Source organism: Copadichromis virginalis, linkage group LG12 (genome assembly GCF_057382275.1).
Source record: "Copadichromis virginalis isolate Kocher_CV1m ecotype Utaka linkage group LG12, C_Virginalis_male_GT1.1, whole genome shotgun sequence".
NCBI classification, from domain to species: Eukaryota; Metazoa; Chordata; class Actinopteri; order Cichliformes; family Cichlidae; genus Copadichromis; species Copadichromis virginalis.
Genome location: NC_140629.1, coordinates 14,158,909 through 14,182,866, shown reverse-complemented (window position 1 = coordinate 14,182,866; position 23,958 = coordinate 14,158,909). Strand labels below are relative to the sequence as shown.

The 23,958-nt window shown below is 42.6% G+C and overlaps 1 protein-coding gene across 1 annotated transcript in view; it reads left to right on the top strand.

The window, feature by feature from the left end:
- LOC146696634 (transmembrane protein 132C) overlaps window positions 1-16,778 on the top strand; it is a 168,748-nt gene extending 151,970 nt beyond the window's left edge. Inside the window, exons 7-9 of the mRNA XM_085474827.1 lie at window positions 6,959-7,232; window positions 10,771-10,962; window positions 14,394-16,778. Of these exons, the coding sequence (XP_085330953.1) occupies window positions 6,959-7,232; window positions 10,771-10,962; window positions 14,394-15,560 (1,633 nt within the window). The 3' untranslated portion in view covers window positions 15,561-16,778. The remainder of the gene's footprint in view (window positions 1-6,958; window positions 7,233-10,770; window positions 10,963-14,393) is intronic.
- Window positions 16,779-23,958: the final 7,180 nt, after the last annotated feature.

Below are 23,958 nucleotides of genomic sequence, written 5' to 3'. Positions count from 1 at the left end.
AAGTGGGCAGCTTTAGAAAAACGGTCGACAATGGTGAGGATGACTGTGTTACCTGATGACGGCGGAAGACCAGTGACAAAGTCAACCGCAATGTGGGACCAGGGGCGGCTTGGCGTAGGTAAGGGATGAAGTAGGCCAGCAGCGGGCTGGTTGACAGGTTTATTCTGGGCACAGGTTGGACAGGCGGCGATGAATTCTTGGACGTCCTTGGCCAGTGTAGGCCACCAGGCGAACCGCTTGATGAAGGTGACGGTGCGATGAATGCCCGGATGACAGGTGAGTTTTCCGCCGTGGGCCCATTGCAGCACTCGTGAGCGAACGGACGTGGGAACAAAGAGCAATCCCAGTGGACCAGTCCCCGGATCTGGTTCTGCCCGCTGGGCCTCCCGTATGGCGGACTCGATCTCCCACGACAGGGCTCCGATAACGCATGTGGGAGGGAGAATGGGAGCCTCACGGGTGGGGTCCTCTGAGGCGGTGAATTGGCGGGAAAGGGCATCGGGTTTCACGTTCTGGGAGCCGGGCCTGTAGGTGATGGTGAAGCAGAATCTGGTAAAGAACAGAGCCCACCTGGCTTGTCGGGCATTTAGTCGCTTAGCCGACCGGATGTATTCGAGGTTCCTGTGGTCAGTCCATACCACAAAGGGTTCTGTTGCGCCCTCTAGCCAGAGGCGCCACTCCTCCAGGGCGAGTTTGATTGCCAACAGCTCCCTGTCCCCGATGTCGTAGTTCTGCTCTGCAGGAGAGAGACGACGGGAGAAGTAAGCACAAGGGTGGAGCTTACCCTCTAGTTGCTGGGAGAGAACTGCTCCGACCCCTACATCCGAGGCGTCCACCTCCACGATGAACTGCCGCTTGAGATCCTGTTGCCGGAGGATGGGCGCTGACGCGAAGCGTTTCTTTAGTTGGGAGAAAGCCTCCTGAGCCAGATCATCCCAGCAGAAGGGTACCTTAGGGGAAGTTAAACGGGTTAGTGGCAAAGCAATCTTGCTGTAGTCACGAATGAACCTCCGATAAAAGTTTGCAAAACCGAGGAACCGTTGAAGCTGCTTACGGTTAGGCGGAGTGGGCCAGTCTAAGACTGCAGGGCGATTTAAGAACCGACCCAGCTAAGGTACTTAGCTGGGTCGGTTCTTAAATCGCCCTGTTCGATGATGTAGCCCAAAAATGACACAGTACTCACATGAAACTCGCACTTCTCCCCTTTAACAAACAGCCGATTCTCCAGGAGGCGTTGCAGGACTTGTCTGACGTGGTGTACATGATCCGAGAGAGAGTGGGAGAAGATGAGGATGTCGTCAAGGTACACAAACACAAAACGATCGATGAAATCTCAGAGAACATCATTGACTAGACCCTGAAAGACAGCTGGAGCATTAGTCAGTCCAAACGGCATGACCAAGTATTCAAAATGGCCCAGGTGCGTGTTGAAGGCCGTTTTCCACTCGTCACCCTCTCTCATCCTGACTAAGTGGTAAGCATTCCGCAGATCGAGCTTAGTAAAAACGGTCGCCCCCTGCAGGAGTTCAAAGGCGGAGGATAAGAGTGGTAGAGGGTATTTAATCTTAATAGTAATGTTATTGAGGCCCCGGAAATCAATACATGGCCGAAGGCTTTTATCCTTCTTAGTGACGAAAAAGAACCCGGCAGCCACAGGGGATGAAGAGGGGCGAATCAGTCCATCAGCCAAGGATTCATTAATATACTTCTCCATGCATTCACGTTCAGGTTGAGAGAGACTGTATAAGCGACTAGTGGGAAGAGGTGCACCCGGGAGCAAATCAATACTGCAGTCGTACGGGCGATGAGGAGGAAGAGAGCGGGCTCGGTCCTTACAAAATACTTGCTTGAGATCATGATACTCTGACGGGATAGCTGAAAGGTCAGGGGGCTCGTGTGGTAGTGGGTTAGCTGCTGTAACGGGAGTAGCTGCTGTCAAACAGGTCATGTGACACTCCTCCCCCCACTCCTGAACCCTCTCCTCCTTCCAGTCGAGCACGGGGTTATGCTGGCGTAACCATGGAAATCCTAGCACCAGGGGCGTGAGAGGGGCTTCAAAGACGTAAAACTGCAACAGTTCAGTGTGATTCCCAGACAGCGTTAGGGACACGGGTTCTGTAACATTTGTTACGTCGGGAAGACGTTGACCGTTTAAAGCGGTGACCCGCAACAAGTGGGGTAATGCCCGTGTGTAAATCTTAAGTTTGAGAGCCAGTGAGAGGCAGAGTGGACAGTCACTTTAGCGGCTAGCATGAAGCGTGGAGGAGAATGTGAGAAGGAGACCTCGCCCACCCGTTTCCTCCTTTCTACCGGCGGGCGGGGTCTTTTGGCCGAGCAGGACAGACCTTGGCGTGATGGCCCTTGCGGCCGCAGTAAAAGCACTCACCGGACTGCCATCTGCGTGCCCTCTCCTCCGGGGAGACTTGGGAGCGTCCGATCTGCATGGGTTGCTCCTGCTCGTCGCCGCGGTCCACTTCCCGATCGCTACCTCCGCTTCCGCCGGAAGCTGACTCCGCTCGCCCCAGAGGCCTCTGGGAACTGTAGTTGCTGGCGCGGCGACGCGCCCTCAAATGTTCATCAACCTTAACACATAAGGTGATCACTTCCGACAGAGTCTTGGGCAGCTCCCTCATTAACAGTTCGCCCTTAAGTTCATCACAAACATTGTTCAATAAGGTACTTATCAGCGCAGGCTGCCCCCATCCAGTCTCCTCAGCCAGTGTCCAAAACTCCACAGAGAAGTCCGCCATACACCGTCTTCCTTGTTTTAAGTTCAGCAAACGGTGGCCCGCTGCCTCAGCTCCGGTGCCCCTTTCGAACACACTTTTGAACTTCGAGAGAAAATCAGCTGAACGAAAAAGGCTATCTTAGCTCCATCACTCTCATACGTTCGCCGCAGCTGCCTAAACTGCAACGTAATCTGTGTTAGGAAACCAGCACACTTGTGGAACTCACCAGCGAATGGCTCCGGTGACGGTAAAGCTCGTTCCGGGGGTTCCGCGGAAGCGGGGGCTGGTGGCGTGGAGAGTTCCGGGGCTGGCGGCTGTGCGGGAGCAGACGAGGGGGGCATAGCGGGACCTGGCAGCGGAATGTGCTGAGCAAGAGCCTGAGTGAGTGCGAGCAACTGATGGTTAATGTGTTGTAGCATCTGCTCGTGTCGCTCCAACACGGCTTCTGGAGGAGGGGTGGGTTGCAGAGCTGAGTCCGCTGGATCCATAGTATGGCTGGATTGTTACCGTCACGGGTTGCTCTGAGGATCCACTCGCAGGACTCCGGAGTTGTGTTTTAACAGAGACGGTTTATTCACAAAGTCTTCACCAAGTGTATTTACAGACAGTGCGAGGACAGTGCTATACACAAGATGTGAGAGGCAGGGTTCCAGGGCTCCAGGGAAAACAAGGGAATCACACACACGCTCACGCCAGCCTCTCTCCGCTAGTGACCAGTCACCTCTTACACACTCCACACGGGGAAACACGGGGACGGGTCCGGGGAATCTAGAACAGAGAGACAAATGTTAACTTTCTGAGACGGAAGAGTGGGAAACTAGGGCTCGACGTGTACTGACTAGAGTCTTCACAACAATCCAGCGTTGAACAGCTGATCTCCTCCTTCTGATATACCAGCTGGTCTGATGAGGCTCAGGTGTGCATGATCCGGGAGGGCGTGGACCGAGGGCGTGAACCCGCCATGAGTTCCGCCCCGGCAAAACAGGGGAGGGGGAGAGAGATGCTGATCAGTGCCTTGCCGATCCCGCAGGCCGTGACAAAAACACTACTCAGATTCAGATCATGCCCCTCTAGTTTCCAATGCCATGTGCTAACGCCAGGCTAAACAGTGTTTCCAAAAAGCCTCTACCTCTCACCTTGGGTCAACACACCTGAATCACATGATTATTTTGTACCAGGGCTCTGGAGAACTGCAGGAGCTAATTTAGCCATTTAAATCAGCTGTGTTGGTTCAAGGACACATCTAGAACCTGCAGGGACACCGGCCCTCGAGGCCTGGAGTTGCCCAACCCTGCTCTACCACAACCTTAGTTTTAAGGTGGGGCGTAGTGTTCCTGAACCAGACAATCTTTTTTTTTTCTATCTTTCTTTTTTTTAAGTCTAGCCCATCACCTGAAACTAGTTTACTAGTTTTCAGCTGTCACTGTGCGAATGGCAGGGTGTATCCTGGACAGGTCACCAGACTTTCAGCAGTGTTGGAGACATTATTCAAATTTAAAAAAAAAAGCCAAATCAAGTGAATTATTTATATAGCGCATTTTCAAAACAGCTGACAGTCACCCAAAGTGCTTTTTAGGCACTTATTTTGCAATCTCCAAGAACCCGTTAACAAAGCCTGGAATTCACATAAAAGACAAATATAACAACTAAGTTCAAAAAATAGTAAAGACATGTAGTAATGTATTACATTTCGTTTTAAAGCTCCTTGCATTACTTTTATATTACTCCATAACAAGGTCTGAAATCACTGTCACATCATTAGCAGCTGATAATACAGACCTTGAGCTTATGTCCCACACGCTGACATTTAATGAGGACACATAAGAAATCTTTGTTTTTGTGTTTGCACCCTGAGACAACTGTTTTTGTGATATGGCGCTATATAAAATTTAATTAAATTAAATTGAAGTTTTGATATGAACACAAACCTAACAACACAAAGAAATGTTTAAAATCAACCCAAATAGACTTTAAAGAGATCTCCACTGTGATTCTGCTGTAGGAACATGTACTGGTAGAAATGGAGGCTCATTACTGCCTTTGTTACCCGCTGAAGCGCAGGCCCCGGCTGCTGGGCTGGGCTCTGCATACACTCACCCTGGGTTCTTCGCTCGCTTTGTTGTAAACATGCTGTCTGTGCAGATGCTCGCAAAGCATCCATGTTGTGTGAGCAGTATAATGCAGTTGTTTCAGGACATACCTGACATGACAGTGAGATAACCATAACTTTAATGTGATTCTTCAAGTTAATAGAACAGAATAGAATAGAATAGAATAAACCTTTATTATCCCACGGATGAGAAATTTTGGTGTTACAGAGCTCTTACAGCAAGGGAAAATAAAATATAAAAGGAAGACACAAGGTGGTCCCATAAACATAAGCAACCGAAGTTTGTATATACAGGTAACAATGCACAGAATATGTATAGAAAAATTGAAGAATTGTACGGAGATATGTATAAAATGCAGTAAACCTTTACAATACTGTGTTAATTAAAAATGCAATGTGATTATGTGTTACCTTGTAGCACTTGTATACACAATACTTAACTACACAGGGCACATCATGAAAAAAAATTGTATTTGAAAACCAAAATGCAGTGAAATTGCAAATGTACTTTTCATAACTGTATGCTGTGACTTAGCTGGACAAATTGTTTCTTTTCAGTGTTACAATATTGACTCCACAGTAATAAAGGCGGTCTTTCACGTGCGAATATGAAATCAGTCCCTCCAGCAAAGCTTTTAAGCCCTTATCTTCAAATCTCTCTCTACCCTTGGCTTTCCTCTGGAGAATGCAGCTGACATCTTTATTCCCACAGCTTCGCATGCAGTCCGATTTCTCAGGGGATTCAGACAGAAAGAGACAAGCAGAGCGGATAATCGCAAGAAAAAGAGTTTAAGAGATTAATTTTGTTTTTTTTCTCCCCTTCATCATGATTGCAACCTTTACTAGAGTTTATGTGTGTGAGAGAGAGAAATAGCGACACAGGAACAAATGAAGATGATTAGATGAAAAGGAAGGCGCAAGTCTGTACAGTAAGATATATGATTAGTAGTTGTGTTGACAAAGTGCTTTTTTTTTCCTTTGGAAGAATCCCAACCGTGCCCCAGTGTAAGCCTGAAGAGCTGTAACAGCATTTATTTCCCCAGAATAACCATTCAAACAATGCTTTGTCAACATTCAAGGCTGATTGTTTTCTTCAAAGGTGTTTGTTAATGCGAAAATGTAAAAAAAAATACAGTTATAAGTAAACTAATGATATTGCGGCTGTATTGTAACCATTTAAACCTAGTTTGTCACACTCAAAGCAATTTTCCTAGTGAGAGATAGTTGTGCCTCTGTTGGCTGATTTGTTACCGAAAGTAATAAAATTAGATTTTCTTGCAACAGAGCGATCTGGGAGGCTATTAAGTAAAGCCGTAAGGAGGTGTATGCACATTTACAATCCAGGCCGGGTGCTCCAAAATAGTAAAGGAGAGACATTTAGACAGAGAAATGATGGCCATTCGCTGGATTGATCCCCCTCTTACTGGTTTAATCAACAACATTGCATCATAGCTTGAGTTTTGTCGGGTGAACATCCCGGTATGAGTTACACCCGTCTGTGTGTTTGTTGTTTACTCCAATTTAAAATGCTACTCAAAATACCACAAACCATACATCAGTACAAAATGAGTGTTTTAAATTCTGCCTTTTCTAGATTGTTGATACCGATAAACACAAAGTACGCAGCAGCGTTTTGTTTTTTAACATCATTATGCATGCTACAGTTGTTATGCATGCTCATTGTGTGTTATCTTGATTAAAACATTACACAGTACAGTAAATCAAAGTTATATGACATATAACTCTGATTTACTGTACTGTGTAATGTTTTAATCAAGATAACACACAATGAGCATGCATAACAACTGTAGCATGCATATGCATAGCTCATATAATGTTAAGCACCAGATACAAAAGTAACAAATTAGCAACACATGTTGCTAAATGCACTTGTCAGTGCATTTTGGATGTAGGCAAAGTTCTGCAAGAAATCCTGTTTCAGCCTCAATTGTACCAAATTTCATGGCAGCTTATCCAATATTTTTTTCTTTTAGTCTGTAAAACAGCCAACACTGCTGTCTCTAAAGGCATGCCACTCTCACTGCTAAGAAAAGAAATTCTTTCCACTTTGCACATCAGACTGTTTTATTTTTTATTTTCTTTCTTTCTTTTTAAACAGGTCGACACGGGACAGCGAGGATGAAGACGACGAAGACAGGCGAGGGCGAAGCTGCACTCTGCAGTACCAGCATGCCATGGTCAAAGTCCTGACTCATTTTATAGCCGAGTCAGCTGATCCTCGAGGCCAGACCAACTACATGCTGGGCACCGATTGGCAGGTGGACATTACGGAGCTTGTTTGGGACTTCCTCAAAGTAGAGAATACACAGGTTGCACAGCTATTGGACAAGAAGATACTAGTGGGCCTTGACACAGGCATGACCACTATTCAGGTATACGAAGAATCTGTATCTGTATCAGAATTTGTTACAACAACAGCTTACAGGTGCTGTCTAAAATTACATTTGCTGCAATGAGACAAAATCTGAATGTTAGTCAGGCAGTGGGGGGTTTATTAACACATAATAATCATAAAATTTTTATCTTTAGTACACATGCAACCACAATACAATTTGTACACCGGCTGTTTTGATTAAGTTTAATTTCAAAGCACAGTTAAAATCTTAGTGGGCACGACTGTAACATGCTTGGTGCAATCCCCTGAAGCTTGGCACAGTGTTATCATGATAAATAGAAAGAAAAAAAACTGTTAAAAGTGGTGGTTCCTAAAAACTAATACTCAGTAGGCTTCTTTCAAGTTGCATTTTATAATTTTTAAAAATGCAATTTTACTGTAATGCTCCACTTTGGTCAGTTCTTCCCTGATTTGAACCATATGTTCTCTGAACAATGTTGCCTCTGATTCCAAATAGGTATTTGCCATTGATTCTTGTTCTTCCCTGAATACCTGCTTTGTTAACAGCAAAAGAGATCCAGAAACTACTCGAGTGAAATGCTGTCATTCAGTGTGCAATTATTCTGCCGTGGCTAGAATCTTTCAAAACTCCAGCAATGTTTGTGTTGGAAGATCAGTGCTTCCTTTTAATCCTCTTTACTCAAGTAATTGTGCAAATCTCAAAATCTGTTGTATAGATGCACACACACACACACACACACACACACACACACACACACAGTAGTGTAGAAGCTATTTGAGGTTGGCAAAGATTTGTTTTAATATAGAACACTATAATATTGTGGTTGTTCTAATGAGTCAAAAAAAAAATAAGACTGTAGTGATTTTATTAGTGATTTAACTACAACCACTTGGGAAATACAGTTCTATGCCTCTGCACTCATCACGGGCGTAGCAGTCATGGTAATTTGGGGCTTTTTATGATTTCTCTGAACTGGACTGGAATGATTTACATCCTTAATGACATTAAAAACAATCATTTGGTGCACAGCTTTGAATCAATTTAGGATTTTCTCTAAACCACACAGGGTCATAATTCTACGTACAGGTTCAAATATATACGTACACTCACTTAAATCTTCGGTTAAGGTGCTGAAGGTGAGATGAGAAACCACTTTGTCGAGGTCTGGAAGAAAGAAACCCCAAACTGTCACCCTTAGATGAGAGTACCATCTAATTAGTGGTACTGGTACATTGCACAAAGTGGGTGGAGTAATGAAGAAGTATTTCTACCTCTAAATTCTTCAACTTTAGGTCAGTTCAACAGGTAGTTGGACACAACAGAGAGTATCAGCAGGACAATGATCCCAAACAACCATGGAAACTAGTTTTGGAATGAATGAAGCAGGCGAACACTAAGCTTCTAGAAAGTCCTTCACAAACCCCAAAATTGTGGACTTTCCATAAGAACTTTGTCCATGCCAGAAAACAAACAGATTTGAATGAACTCTACCAATTCTGCCAAGAAGAGTGATTAAAAATATCCAATTGGAAGCTTGTTGATGTCTACCAAAAACATCTGGCCGAGGTGCAACTTGCTAAAATACATTTAATCATATATTAGTGTGATGTGTGTATGTATTTGAGCCTGTAGGTACACTTTATCCCTTTGTTGGTTAGACAAAATCCCAATAGGCTTCAAACTGGTGCACCCAATTTGGTTTTTTTTTAATCATTTAAGATATATTCAGTATAATCATTCCACCCTGGAAGCTGAACAGTTCTAAGAAATCATTAAAAGCCCCAAATTACCATGACATTCATTCCTGTAATGAGCTTAAACTTCTGACCACAACTGTGTGAGTTTGGGTGTAGCATTCATCCATCCCATCAGCATAAACGCAACATCTTAGGGATACTTCTTTTTATAACTTTGTGGTCAACTCTGAAGTCTCTTTGCCTGGCCAGAACTCGAGAGTTTATGCACTAATTAGGCAAAACATTGCAATAAATTTCAGAATAAATGTTAAATTTGTAACCTTTTATATTTAACAAGTCAATGGTGAAATTTGGTGCCATAACTCAGGAACTGGTGAGCATTGGTGGTGCTTTGGTGGTTCTGTCAATCTGCCAGGCTAAAAATGTGCTTGAAGCATTCATGTTTTAACCTTTTTTGCTTCTCTGTAGCAACAGCCATGACTGCTGTCATGGTTACAGCTCTGTACTCTGTCAGAATCTTTAAAAATAATTACATTTATTATGTTGTACTACAAATCCTTGGATGTGAATGTGTTCACAGCCAGACAACAACATGGTTGTAATTCTAGGTATATCTTAAACTCTAATTAGAGTTTACCTAGCTTAACATTACATTATTCTCTCTAGAGAAAAACATGTCAGAATAACATGCTGTGGAAACATGTTGCTTATCCCGGGGACAGTAACAATTGTGAATGTTGCTGTTGTAGTTTGACTAGTACCTCCCTTTGACCAGAGCAGACAGGTGATTACTGGTGTGTCACAGCCTGTACTTCAGGCTCTCTGTAGTGAGTGGGTCCTCTCCCCTCAGCCCTATGCTTTGTCAAGCTCTTCACACTAACTGGATGAATATCAGCCTCCTAATGACATCTGTGAGAGTGGGATCTGTTTCCTGGCTCAGAGTACTCATCCGTCTGTTTCTGTGCAGAGATGTGTTCAATCCCCAAACACCACAAACCTGAAAATATAAGCACCAACCGGAAAACACGGCAAGTACGAGGGTCTGACAGCTGACTGCCTGTGCCATGCATCATGCTGATGAAAGATACGGCACACGGATGAGGATAAGCATGCGGAGGAAGTCTTCCTCTGCATGCTTCGTTCTTCTGTTTTGGGGTTAAAGTGTGCCTCTTTTTTAGATTACCAGTATTAGTCAAAGGGAATGGATTCATACCTACATGAGGTACAAGGGTTGGATGGCATCCAAGTTGAGTTGTTTTTTGATCCACCCAGCCTGAGTAGCAACAGATAAAATTAAAAAAAAAGTGTGTTTTGTGTATCGTTTTGCATATTGCGGAGGAGCATGCAAGTCTTTTATGTTAGATGAAAACCCTTGGAAAGACATTTTCTCAGCTTCACCTGTAACTCACAGTAATCCCTCCCTTTTTTTTCTAAAATCAGTGGCATCTTCACAGCCAGATGCTCATTGATGTGTTGTTTTTGCATTTCACTTGCCAGAAATCACTTGTCAGTCAAACAATGTGACCAGTGTGTATTTTCCGTTAATGAAGTTTTTTGCTGTTTTCTTTCTGCTCCATCCGTTTCTGTTTGCTGTTGCTGCTGATTTCTCTTGGGAAAGACCTCCCAGGCCTCAGTGTTTAGAGCAGGAAATCATAAAGCCTTCATCAACAGGCTATACACTAGGTTGAGTCACTGCTGTTGAGTAGCATCTATAATTGTTCGTACCAAATGTGACAGGTTACTGCGTGTATTTGTGAAGAATACCGTCAAAGAAAAATGTAATTATTTGCCTTTTTTACTTTAATGTCTCCATGGTAATCTGTCATCTCTCTCCTTGTTTTTCTTCACTTTTTCAGGTGTTGTCTCCTTTATCAGACTCAATCCTGGCAGAGAAGACTATCACAGTGGTGGATGACAAAGTGACCATCACAGAGTTGGGAGTCCAGTTGGTGACAGGCCTTTCCATGAGCCTGCAGCTCAGTCCGGGAAGTAACCGGGCCATCCTGGCTACTACAACCACACAGGAAGTCTTGCAGAGCTCCAAACAGGTCAGAATGCTTTAAGAAATTAAAAACCACAAAACTACATTTAATATGCGTAAGGGTTATTGGCTCACAAGTTTGAAAACATATTGTCTAATTGAATGAGCAAATTCATATAAATTTATACACTCACCTGCCATTTTATTAGGTATATCTTGTTAATACTGGGCTGGACCTCCTTTTTGTCTTTGGAACTGCACAATTTTTCATGGCATGAATTCAGTAAGGTGCTAGGAAACATTCCTCTGAGATTGTGGTCCATATTAACATGACAGCATCACACAGTCGCTGCAGATTTGTCAGCTGCACATCTTTGATCCAAATCTGCCGTTCCATCAAATCCCAAAAAAGCTCTCTTAGATTGAGATCTGGAGACTGTGAAGAGCATGAGAGTACAGTGAACTCGCCGTCATGTTCAAGAACAAGTTTGGATTTATTTGACTTTTGGTGTGTTATTCTGAGGGAAGCAGCCATCAGAAGATGGACACTTTGTGGTCATAAATGGACATGGTCAGCAGCAATACTCAAGTAGGCTGCTGTGTTTAAGTGATGCTCAGTTGGTACTAAGGAGCCCAAAATGTGCCCAGAAAATATCCCCCATTTGAATATAACACCGGCAGGCTGAATTGTTAACAAAAGGCATGATGGAGTAATTCGCTCATATTGTTTATTCAAATTCTGACACTAACAGCAGAAATTGAGACTCATCAGTACAGGCAACATTTTTCCACTTTTGGCAAGCCAGAGTGAATTATGTGAAAAATGTTCAGATGGCTCTACAGGGAAAGGAGAAAATCTGAAAACCTGATTGTAAAACGTCGTAAAGATAGGAAAAGATATTTTAGTTGACTGATGACCAAAGAAAACATCGCTTGAAACACATTCTGCTGCAATCAGGGGGAACATAAAGAGCCACATGCAACTCATCAGATCTGCAGAGGCCACTGTCTTAAAATGACACAGTGGGCATTGCAATACTTGCACAAAAAACAGACAAGTGCTTCAAAGATTGTGGTTGGGGTGGGGTTATCAACTGGAATCTGAGTTTCTGTGGCAGCTCAGACAGTGTGAAATAGATTGCATAATGTCAACAGGTATGGAAAGAGTCCAGTTTAAAAATCATTGTTCCTTGGCACAAAATATTATATGCAGTTACAATTATATTCATTTAAACTGCTTAAATACCCTACTATTCAACTTAGACGTAATGTAGTTACTGGAAGTGATTCAGTTTTGACACTTACAGTGCCTTTGTTGCATACAGAAAGTGGAGGTGTTTTAATAAGATAAAAAGTAAAACCAACGAATAATCGTTAATCAACTGTGATTTTCTATTAATCATGTTATCAGTTATCCATCAAAATCAAATATTTGATAGTCGATGCTCCTCAAATCTAATTTTCTTTGTCATACCTAATATCTTATTATCATCTTTCCATTTCCTTAAGCTGCAGAAAATTATAGTCAACACTTTCATGTGTTTTAATAGATAAAATGATTAATGGATAAAATGAGTGGATAATTAGCAGGTTAGCAGAAAAAGAAGATAATAATTTGGTGCAGACCCACGTATAAGAGACTTCTATGTGATTTTACTTAACAGCTCATTTCTCCTCAGAGCCTCCTTTACAAAAGTGAGCGCTGATTCTTCTCTACTAGATGAAAATTATTCACAGACCATTTAGACAGATCTGATTAAGGCAGATAATTATGTTCATTTGTTTTACATTGGCAATTATTATCACCTAGAATATTAAATTACTCTTAATTAGATGAAATAATTTTTTTATATAAATATCAGCTGAAGCCAAAAGTGCTCAATCGCCAACTCAAATACTTTTAGGGTCTCTATAAAGTTATTTTTTGTTTGCATTACACTATCCTTAACTGTCTAAATGTGCAAAAGAAAAAGAAAATAAGTGAGAGATTATAAAAAGTTATCTACATGAGGAGCGCTGCTTTGAGACAAGCTGGATGTCTTAGGACAGCAGCCCCAACCTTTTTTGGGCCACAGACCGGTTTATGTCCAACAATATTTTCACGGAACGGCCTTGTGTCGTGGATAAATAAACAAAAAAAACCACTACCGTACCAAAGAAAAAGAAGATTTATTCTTAACACAAGAGAAAAGACCCTGGGAAACCAAGTTAATGATCAAAACAATTAAAAAATAACAATAAGAACCTATAAAACCCCTGAAAACCATACATTTCACACCCGAGCCTCAACTCTCGCGGCCTGGTACCAAACGACTTGGCCGTGAGAGTTGGGGACCGCTGTTTTAGGATTATCAGAAACTTCAGCAGAGTCTTATTGTCATGGCTTCCAAAGCTTGTGAGCATAGTGCAGCCTGAGGGCTGGCAGTCCATTGGCATAGCCTCTCTTAACATTTAAGCTGGTGGGCAAGCCCATAGCTTCAGCCTGGCAGCTTGATTCTTTAATGAATAGCAAAAACAATACAAAAATAGAAAAATGCTAAGCTTTTTCATTTACTTCTATTTGTAGTTCCTCTTTTTTAATTAATTTTGTTATATTATTTACTTTCCTGAATAGATGTACATTTTTTTCTTCTATGTCTTGGCTAGTCTGTTCTTTTTACGGCACTCATATATTAACTCAAAGGCTTGAAAGCATGTAACGCAGCGCTTCTCTTTGGTTATCTAATGGAAACAGAAGTTTAATCTCAGAGCAAGCTCAAGCAACACCACAGTACTGTACAAAATTTCGACTTAAAATCTGAACTTTGCAATTCTGTCATGTTTGCTTTTCTTTATAATTTGCTGCAGCTACTCTCGCTGTGGCTTCTTTGATCAAGCTCTCCAGTGAGCTCTCCGAGCTGCCCCGAACTATTCCACTTCACCCTTTTTTCTGACTGAGGGCATGAAGGCTATTTATCAGCTCTATCTTCTTACATAGAGTGTGGGGATAAGCAAACAGCACTGCGCTTGCAAGACCTCTGGTGTTACTAATATAAGGAGCATTGACAGACCACTGTGGGAATCTATATACTTGTGCGCCTTTGGGGGATTTGTCTCTTGGTGATATTAAAATGCAAATTGTGAAACTGCAGTAGTAGGCGGCTTCACGACACCCATGTATGGCGAAGCCTCAGTGGCATGAACAATATTTAAAGTAACTGTTTGATCTTTTCTGCCCCTTGGCTGAGAGAAAATAGCTGCTGAGGTAGCTTAACCACAACTTAGTGAGCTTGACTAAAGGAACACTGAATCCAAATAATCATTATGCAGCTCATTTGAACAATTCACTATACTCCCATAAGTTAAAGCCGGCGGAACAAGCAAGGGGAGTTTCAGAGCTAACCTGTTGAAAATGATCTGTTTCCATGAAATTATGCTCTATGCAGTATTTTTACAGCATCATTTCAATCCTTTGTAATGTCTGACAATCCTGCCTCTCTCTCTCTACCTCTTTTGTAGGAGGCCTTGATTAGTGCCTGGCTACAGTTCAGTGACGGCTCTGTGGCTCCACTAGACCTCTACAATCCGGACTTTTTTGTCCTGACAGCCACTTCACTAGACGAGGAAGTCGTGACAGTGCAGCAGGACCCTTCCTGGAAATGGCCTGTCATTGTGACGGAGGCAGAGGGTCAAGGCCTGCTGGTCAGGATGGAAATGACTGTTAGTGAAGTGTGCCAGAAGTTCAAGCGACGCAGCATTATAGCTGCGGGGAACTGCAACATCAGGGTGAAGTTTGGCCATAGTGACAGCTCAAGGGGAGGGAGCAGCGACTATGGTCCTGATGGAGATGATATGGAGAACAGGGGCAGGCTCTCCTCCCAGGACAGGACTGGCCTTGACACACACTATTACGGTAGTTCGATCTCTGACATGGAGGATGGTGTGCTGAAGAGAGCCACCACAACGAGAAGCGCAATAATCCGCAGACCCAATGGGGATAAACTTTCAGTGGATGGTAGCCAGAGCATACCAATTGACTTTGCTGACTTCCCCGCACAAGTAGATCTACCCCGTGGTCGCAATGTGGACGACGAGCTCATTCAGACTGCCCGAGGGCTCACAGACCTAGAAATTGGCATGTACGCCTTGCTCGGGGTCTTCTGCCTCGCCATCCTGGTCTTTCTTATTAACTGCATTTCCTATACGCTCAAATACCGTCACAAGGAGCTCTCCATCGAGGGCCAGGAAAACATGAACCATGCTCACGACTGGGTGTGGCTGGGGAACGAGGCCGAGCTGCTGGAGAGCCAAAGCAGCCTTTCGCCTCAGCAGGAAGAACAGACCTCCATGATAGACTCAAGCAGCGGCCTCGAGGAGGGCAGCCACTTACTGAACGGAGGCTCTTCCCAGAAGAGCGTGCCGAGCCAAGTGCATCGGGCGGCGGACACAGGCTGCATAGCCAAGGACAGCAAAGGAGACTCCCCCACCACCAAGAGAAAGCGAGTTAAGTTTACCACGTTCACCACTATCCCCTTGGACAATAGCTACCCCACTGTTAGCACACTGACTGGAAGCCACAGCCATGACATTAAGTGGGTGTGTCAAGACGTGCAGCTTGGAGACTCCAAGGAGTTGCGCAGTTACATGGAAAGGTTAAATGACAGTGCTTTAAAAGAGGTGGCATAATGTACTGTGTGCACTTGTGACAAACTCACCCATATGCCTTCCAGCCAGCGGAGAGTGGGTCTCAACAGAAACCAGATCCACAGTTGGTGATCGAGGAGTAAATTTACTTCAGAATCAACCCAAACTGCCAAAGGGTCATTAAACTTTGTGAGAAATGTCATGATTCCACATATGACTGATGATAAATCACTGACAAAAAACATGAGGTGGTTCTTTTGTTTGTCAGATGGTTGCCACTTAAACATTGTTTTATTATTACACGATTTAGAATCATGCAAGGATCCCAGAACTGATCTGCAGCAAAGCATATAGAGTTTAAAACGAACAGTGACGTGACTAGATAGATATTCCGAGTGTGTGTGTGTGCACATTAAATGGCTTTGGAAGTTCTGTATCAATTTTGGATTTCTTACATGAGAGTTCTGGAAAGGCCAAAGCAAGTCAAGACAAATCTGCATGTTGTTCGGGGGGGGGGGGGGAAGAAAAGAAAAACAAGAATGGCACAACTTTCCAGTTCATTGTCATCCTCCTTAGCAAGGCATACGACCTGTTATGTATATACTGAACAATCTCCAAAGCATTGTACTGTTGCTCTGTATATTGTATTTTCATAACATTTAAGGAATACACAGTAATGTCAAGAGTGTGCATCAGCTTTTATTGACTGCAGCATTGTGAGGCATTGAGTCTTTAGATTGGAGAAGGTGAAGCCAATTACACACTGATCTTTGTATCAAAGACTATTTATAAGATGTAATTTACCTACAAGCAACAACACAATCTAATCTCGTTTAATGCTGGCCAGTGAAGAAAAGCATCAATACTCTCATCTTGTCCATTACAATCCAGTACCCTGACACCACAGCCAGTATATGTGAAGGAGCTTTTAAACCAAATGGCTGACCATCATGATAATGTGACATTTCCCAATACCGCCCTCTCAGTTAAAAGTTTTTCAAGGTTTGAAGAAAATACCAATTAACACCTCTGTCCCATAATTACACGCAAGGTAGGAAATATTACCTTTTTTTGGAAGTGGATCTTTTATTATTCAGATAATTGCACAAATAATAATCTTCTCTGAAAACTTCTAAACAAGGGCAGTCGGCTGAAAAATTGCATTTTGCTCAGTGAACGTTATTATCATCACAGTGGTGTTGGGGAATTGTGTGTGCGTGAGTGTGTTATTATTTTCCATCAAGCAGAGAAATGTTCACATTATGTTAACTGTTGCCGCAGTATGAATCAGGTTGTTAATCAGGGGCAGTGTTGGTCAAGTTACTTGAAAAAAGTAATCAGTAACTAATTACTGATTACTTCCCCCAAAAAGTAATCCCGTTACTTTACTGATTACTTATTTTCAAAAGTAATTAATTACTTAGTTACTTAGTTACTTTTTAAAAACACGATTTACAACCTGAGTAGGTGATAAAGTGATAGATCTTTCAACCCAATTCTACTTTTTCTGCATAATCCATCATACAAAATGTAATCAAATGGAAAAGTCTCTTTTTAAAACTTTTATAGTTTTATTAATTTTAATCTTTTAACTTTATGCATCAAGCAAAAATTTAATTATATGCAACATTCTCTGACTGGAAGAAATTTGTTTAATATTTAAACCTATTTTCTGCACATTCCAGCACATAAAATATATATATTTTTTTGTGTTTACACTCACTCTTTCAAATAGATGCAAGTAAAACACAGCAGAAAATAAATAAAATCAAAGACTACCGGTCCTGTTGCTCTATTTTCACCTGTACAGCAGGAGTTGGGTAGGCGGAGGTTTACCCTGGTGCAGGTGTGCCGCAGCGGTCAGTGGAAGGATACGGCAGTTTCTCTGTGAGTTTCCCATTACGTCGTTGCGCACTCGGAGCTTGCTTGGAAGTTTAGGGTTTTTTTTCGCTGTAAAAAGATGTTTTCTTCCCACGCACAATGCTAATGGACGCTAATGTTTTTGTCACTTTTTATGGAATCAAACTCAAAGTAAGGTCAGTACTTCCACGCTTTAAACGCTGCACGCTCATACTCTCTCCCGCACTCGATATATGATCCATTGTTGATCTGCACACAGCTGTTGTCACGAACGTCGCACTCGCTTACGTCACTGTCATGAGACATTCTCGCAAAAAAATCACGGTTTTAGTAACGCAGTAACGCAGCGTTCCTACGGGAAAGTAACGGTAATCTAATTACCGTTTTTGCAATAGTAATCCCTTACTTTACTAGTTACTTGAAAAAAGTAATCGGATTACAGTAACGCGTTACAAGTACAAGTAACGCGTTACTGCCCATCTCTGATCAGGGGCATTGTCAATATTATTCGTTTCAGCAAATAGTGGCGCTACCTTGAGTAGAATTGGGGATGTCGTATAGAATAGCTTACTTCTGTCAGCATTCGGCACTAAATGGAGCCCCACCAGATACCTACACAGAGGTTTAGCAGCTTTTCCGGCTATTTTTCTGCCTATTTCCCTTATCGTGTGTCAGCTGAGAAGGTTTATACCATTTTCATGTCCGCACATTAGCTTAAACATCATACTACAGAGGCCCCAGTCACAGAAGACCCCCAAGCAATCTTTAGTTGCTAAGGGAAATGTGTTTCCCCCAACTGGTTGGTCAGTCATTGCTGACTGTTGGACCGAAAACCTATTCATGATTACTTTGGTCGCTAGCAAATTGCCCCAATCAACTGTAGTTTGCACGGAAGACACCAGCTTGTCTGTAAAGACTTGCTAACTTCTACAGGAGCAGTAGTAGACTTAGGTTGTGCCTGCTGCATCTGACACATTTCAAAAGGTCAAATTTTTACTTTGAAGACTAACACTCTCTGTTTCACTACCATTTAGCGAGTAGTTGGTGAGCGTTAGCAGACAAGTTAGCCTCTTTCATGCAAACTATAAGTAATAGTAGCAATCTGCTAGCAAAAAAGTTTTTGTTGCGGCTAACTGGCAGTAAATGCTACTACAAAAACATACAGGTAACATAATTTTCTTAGCTAACCCTTATCAAAGAAGAATATGTAATAATATGCATTATTTTTTAAATGTATAACTAATGTTTTCTGGTGTTGCAGTGTTTTAAGTGCTGATATTTCTAAACTGGGGTAATTCAAGTAGAAAAAAATTAAGACATCTATGAGCAATGTAACACGCACACACACCGTGATACACACAAACAATTATGTTCTGTCACCATGTCGTGATCCGCTTCATTTTGTGGGGTTTTCCCGCTTCTGTGGCTTTAGCGTTATCTCCAGGGGACTGAAGCGGGGGTCACAGCTGCTGCGCTCAGTCGGTGGACCGTGAAGGGCGAGGAATGCCTGTGTAGATATGGGAGGGATTTAACTGCCAGCCACAAGGGTAATGATTGATGGAGGACCCCGGTTAATTAAAACACCACTGCAACTCTCTTTCTGCAACCACTGTTGGTGGCTTCAGCCTCTTCAAGTAAAAGCAATACAACCCATTAAAGGCACACCACATTCACCCCCTTGGGCTCCAGTTGTGGATGTGCTCATACCTGCTGGGATGTAGCACACGAAATATAATGGCTGTATTCACTTCGGTTCATGGAGCATGTTAACTCAAGTCTCATTTTTGTTGGCCTTGAAGTCTTGACTTCATGAAAAGGGAAAGGAGAAAAAAAAAGCTTCCCCAGGCCTCCATCTTAAATGGATTTTTAATTAAATTGATGATGTGAGACCAACAAACTCTCACTAATGGTTGGCTGTGCTCCCTGTGGTCCTAATGTGCCGAGCCCGTATTTGCAATTTCCAAATGATTATTCGCTGTTTGATTTATGTTGCTTCATCTGAATTCATTTTACCGTCAGTTCACAGCAGGTTCACGACAGCTAAATGTACACAACCACCCCGCTGGAGAGGAGCGAAGAAACAGCCAACGAGGTCGGCTTGACATTCCGGTCCGACCGATTCTTACAGATGGAGTCGCAGGGAACTAGAGGCAACATTGTTTACAACGCCCCTGTGCCAAATCTGTCTCCTGTAAACACAATCTCCCACCTGACCAGCAGACCACATTGGGAAGATAAACACCACAGCACACATGAACAAATGTTCCCTTGTCTTACCATCTTTGTAAGGTCTCTCAGGCAAAGTCCCTACCCACAAGATGTAAAGCTCTAAAAGAAAAAAAAAAAAGGTCACAAATATGTTTTTTCCAAATAAAAGTAAGTAAATTGTACATCTGTTAGAGACTGATTCAACTGCACACTTAGTAAACGAATGAGTGAGTACATCATGAAATAATTTGTGTCGGAGTGCTTCAAAACAACCAAGAGTGCGCGTGTTTCTTATAATGAAGACATCACCCAGTGCAGCAGCGAGTGTTTATCCTTTTGGACAAAAGAGGGTCTCTGTGGCACAGAAAAAATGTGCTAGTGTGTTAGTTGTGGAGATTATTCATTTGTAGTCAGTTAATTAGTTTTTGTCTTTTTTTATGGGATTTCTTGAAAGTAAGAAATAAACAACCCTGTGCAGGTATTTTTGGCCTCCAGAACCAACAAAGTGATCTCAGCACAAGCTCACAGGTACAGAGTATCAGCGATAACTCAGAACTCCAGCAGCTATAAACAACTACAGTAGCTGGCGAAAGGCTCAGCAGCATGACTCGAGCACCCAGCCATGTCATTTAGATGTATTGGCCCACTAGTAAGGGCAACATGCACAGGGGAGCGACATATCAGGCAGTGCTCTCAGGGAGGCTGAGGAATTTTTCTTCCTGCTGAAGAACAACAGAAGGTCAGAGGGCTACCAAGATACACCTGGCACAAATGGTACTCCTCAGAGTGGCTAAAAAGATTTATCTTGATACCTGTACTGTTTTATGGGAGTCAAGTCCCATTCTGCACAAATAGGATACTCTAAACCACGGGGCATGCACATAATAACTAAGGCTGATGCCGTAAATCCAGATGGATGTACGCTGTTAAAGCGTTTTTACGGTTGCTTATTTCACACATCATCTGTCTGAATGAACATCCTCACCTGCCGCCTCGCTCGGTCCTACAGAAATCAGTCTTACAAGCGACAAGACAAGCACATTTTCTGGAACAAGAGATTGGGAGAGGTTATGTTATCCTCAGCACGACTTCTTCGTTGGTGTGGCATTTCAGAAACATATCAGACACGAGTTAAACAACCCGCCCCTTGTCCCACTTAGATTCCCCGGACTCCAGGATGCCGCGTGATTAGTTCGAGGTAAATGCTGATGATGAGTACTTAGAGATGAGTGATTTGTCTGCTTGGCTGTTTTCTTAAACGTTGTGTGTGCATTAGCTTATCCTAATTAACATGCAGCGATACCTCCTAATCCTCCAATTACTGGAGCAACATCTTAGGGAGCATCTGATGGCCGCTCATTACACAGGTAAGACTCAGTAATACAATTAAAAGCAGCTTAACATTCTGTAGATTAGCCCGCCGCGCGCCCCTGAAAAATCATTGACATACAGCACGCACAGTGGTCTTAATTGAGAAGTATAAGATAAGATAAGATAAGATAAGATAACCTTTATTAGTCCCACACGTGGGAAATTTGTTTTGTCACAGCAGGAAGTGGACAGTGCAAAAGTTATGAGGCAAAAATTAGAATACAATAAGAATAAATACAGTATACAACTGTACAGAATAGAATAAAATAAAATACTATATACAGTAGAATAAAATAAAATAAATATACAATAAGATAAAAATAGAATACAAATACAAATACTATATACAACTGAGTAAAAATACAACGATGACAGAAAGGATTATTGCACTTAGTATTATTGCATATGTATGGATGTGTGTGCTTGATCAGTTAAAGTCTTTATTATGGAGTCTGACAGCAGTGGGGAGGAAAGACCTGCGAAATCTCTCCATCCCACACCGTGGGTGCCGCAGTCTCCCACTGAAGGAGCTGCTCAGTGCTGTCACAGTCTGCTGCATGGGGTGGGAGATGTTGTCCATCAGGGATGACAGCTTAGCCGCCGTTCTCCTGTCACTCACCACCTCCACTGGGTCCAGGGGGCATCCTAGAACAGAGCTGGCCCTTCGGATCACCCTGTTCAGTCTCTTCCTGTCCCCAGCAGAGATGCTGCCGCCCCAGCAGACCACACCATAAAAGATAGCAGAAGCCACAACAGAGTCATAGAATTTCTTCAGGAGTGGGCCCTCCACTCCAAACGACCTGAGTCTCCGCAGCAGGTACAGCCTGCTCTGCCCTTTCCTGTAGAGGGCGTCTGAGTTATGAGTCCAGTCCAGTCTATTGTTCAGATGAACACCAAGGTACCTGTAGCTGTCCACAGCCTCAATGTCCATACCTTGGATGTTCAGTGGTTGCAGTGGAGAATGCTTGTGCCTGCGGAAGTCTACCACCAGTTCCTTGGTTTTACTGGCGTTGATCTGGAGGTAGTTCAGCTGGCACCAGTCCACAAAGTCTTGAGTCAGTCCTCTGTACTCCTTGTCGTCCCCATCAGTGATGAGGCCGACTATTGCAGAGTCATCAGAGAACTTCTGCAGGAAGCACTGGGTGGAATTGTGGGAGAAGTCTGCAGTGTAGATGGTGAAGAGGAACGGAGCCAGAACCGTTCCCTGTGGGCCCCCGTACTGCAGACGACCCTGTCCGACACACAGCCCTGAGTCCTCACATACTGTGGTCGGTCGGTGAGGTAGTCCAGGATCCAGGTAGTATGGAGGTATGGAGACGCACAGACCAGAATTCACAAATGAAAACTCTTTATGGGATTAAACCTTTTTTCTTTTTTTTCGCAAGGAAATACTGTTTGATACATGTCTGCTTAGTACTAAAGATACTTGGAGTAATAGTGCCTCTAATTAAAAATTACAGTCATAATTTAATCTTCAGTTTCTGGAAGTCTTTCGTCTTTTACTTGATCTTTTATCACAACTGTGTCGCACAGACTGCAGACAGAACAGGGATTCAGCTACATCCATATTGTTTGTAAAGTCCTGTTTTAAAGCCTTAATTTTAGTGTCTTGGCCAACTGTTGCCAGTTTGAGTTTTTTTGGGGCCACATATTATCATTTGGTGTTGTTGTAAGCTAGCGCTAACTTTTGTCCTTTAATTCAAAGGGGTGAGTTCAAAGGAAATCTAATCCCATGGAGCCGTCCTACAGGTGGAGAGAGATGGCAGAGATCAACACTCCACTTTGTCCCAGAATATATAGTAAAGTGAGGCATTGCATCACATCTCGAATCAGAACATTTTCTGGACAACCATCTCTAAGATACATAAACATTTTATGGCCCAAAGTTTGAACACTTATTATGGTTACTGTGAGATTTTAGCTTGAGATATAGAGTACTTTTCAAAATATATACATTCAGCCACATTCAGCCACATTCAGACCATTTTTTGGGACATTGAAATCTGAAGCAAGGTAGGATCCTGAATATCTCATTAACTATTAAAGATGATAATACTGAATGAAAACGTGGATGAAAGAAAATGGATCAACGCATCATTTTCAAAAAACTATATCTTGCAAAGTATTTAATATATGAAGCTAGAATTTCACAGGAATCATTATATATTTCCAAACTTTGTACCATGTATTTTTTATGCAAATCAGATCCAGTCGAGCAGAAGGCCCGCACTGATTTTAAATGGAATGACCCATATGGGAGTCTGACTCTAACATTTGGACCCAGTCTCAAGTGTACCCCGAAGGGTTTTGGCGCTTCTGTTTGGTAGTTTCAAAACCAAGACAGAGTTTAAAAAAAAGACAACACCTAGAACTAAGTACTCATCCAATCATGTAATACAGCAATGACTTGTGAGCAGGTAAAGTATTTTTGTATTAGCTGTATCTGATGTGAAACCATTGCAAGACTCTCACTTTAACATAATGATCGCTAAAGGCAGAAAACAAATTGAGTTTCCATTATAGACTGCATATAAAAGATGGTTGTAGCCAAGCTGCAATTTGTGACACCACCCCAGAGAAAAAAGAGAGGCCTTAAATATTTATTATGTTACTGCTGTGAATGTAATGTAATGTTAAGAAAATATTCTGAACTTGAACATATAACCAGAACATTTACAAGAATAGTGGGGTTTTTTTTGTTGTTGTTGTTTTTTAATGACTTGAATATGTTCAGTCTTCTTGGTCTAAAGTGATCCATCCACCTACTATCAAAGACAATACAAATGGTTTACGATGCCAGAATTAAATGCCCCTGCCCTTCCCAGCAACCTGGACATAGGCTCACTCTCGTTCCACTTATGAAGCCTCAATCTCAGCATTTTGGTCGTTGCCATTTTGATAGTTTGCAACCACAAGTGAGCAGCTGACTGAAAACAGAGACACTGCACGCTCACGTGGCAGAAAATTGTCAGTCACAAAGAAGCATTTGATTTGCAGGAAG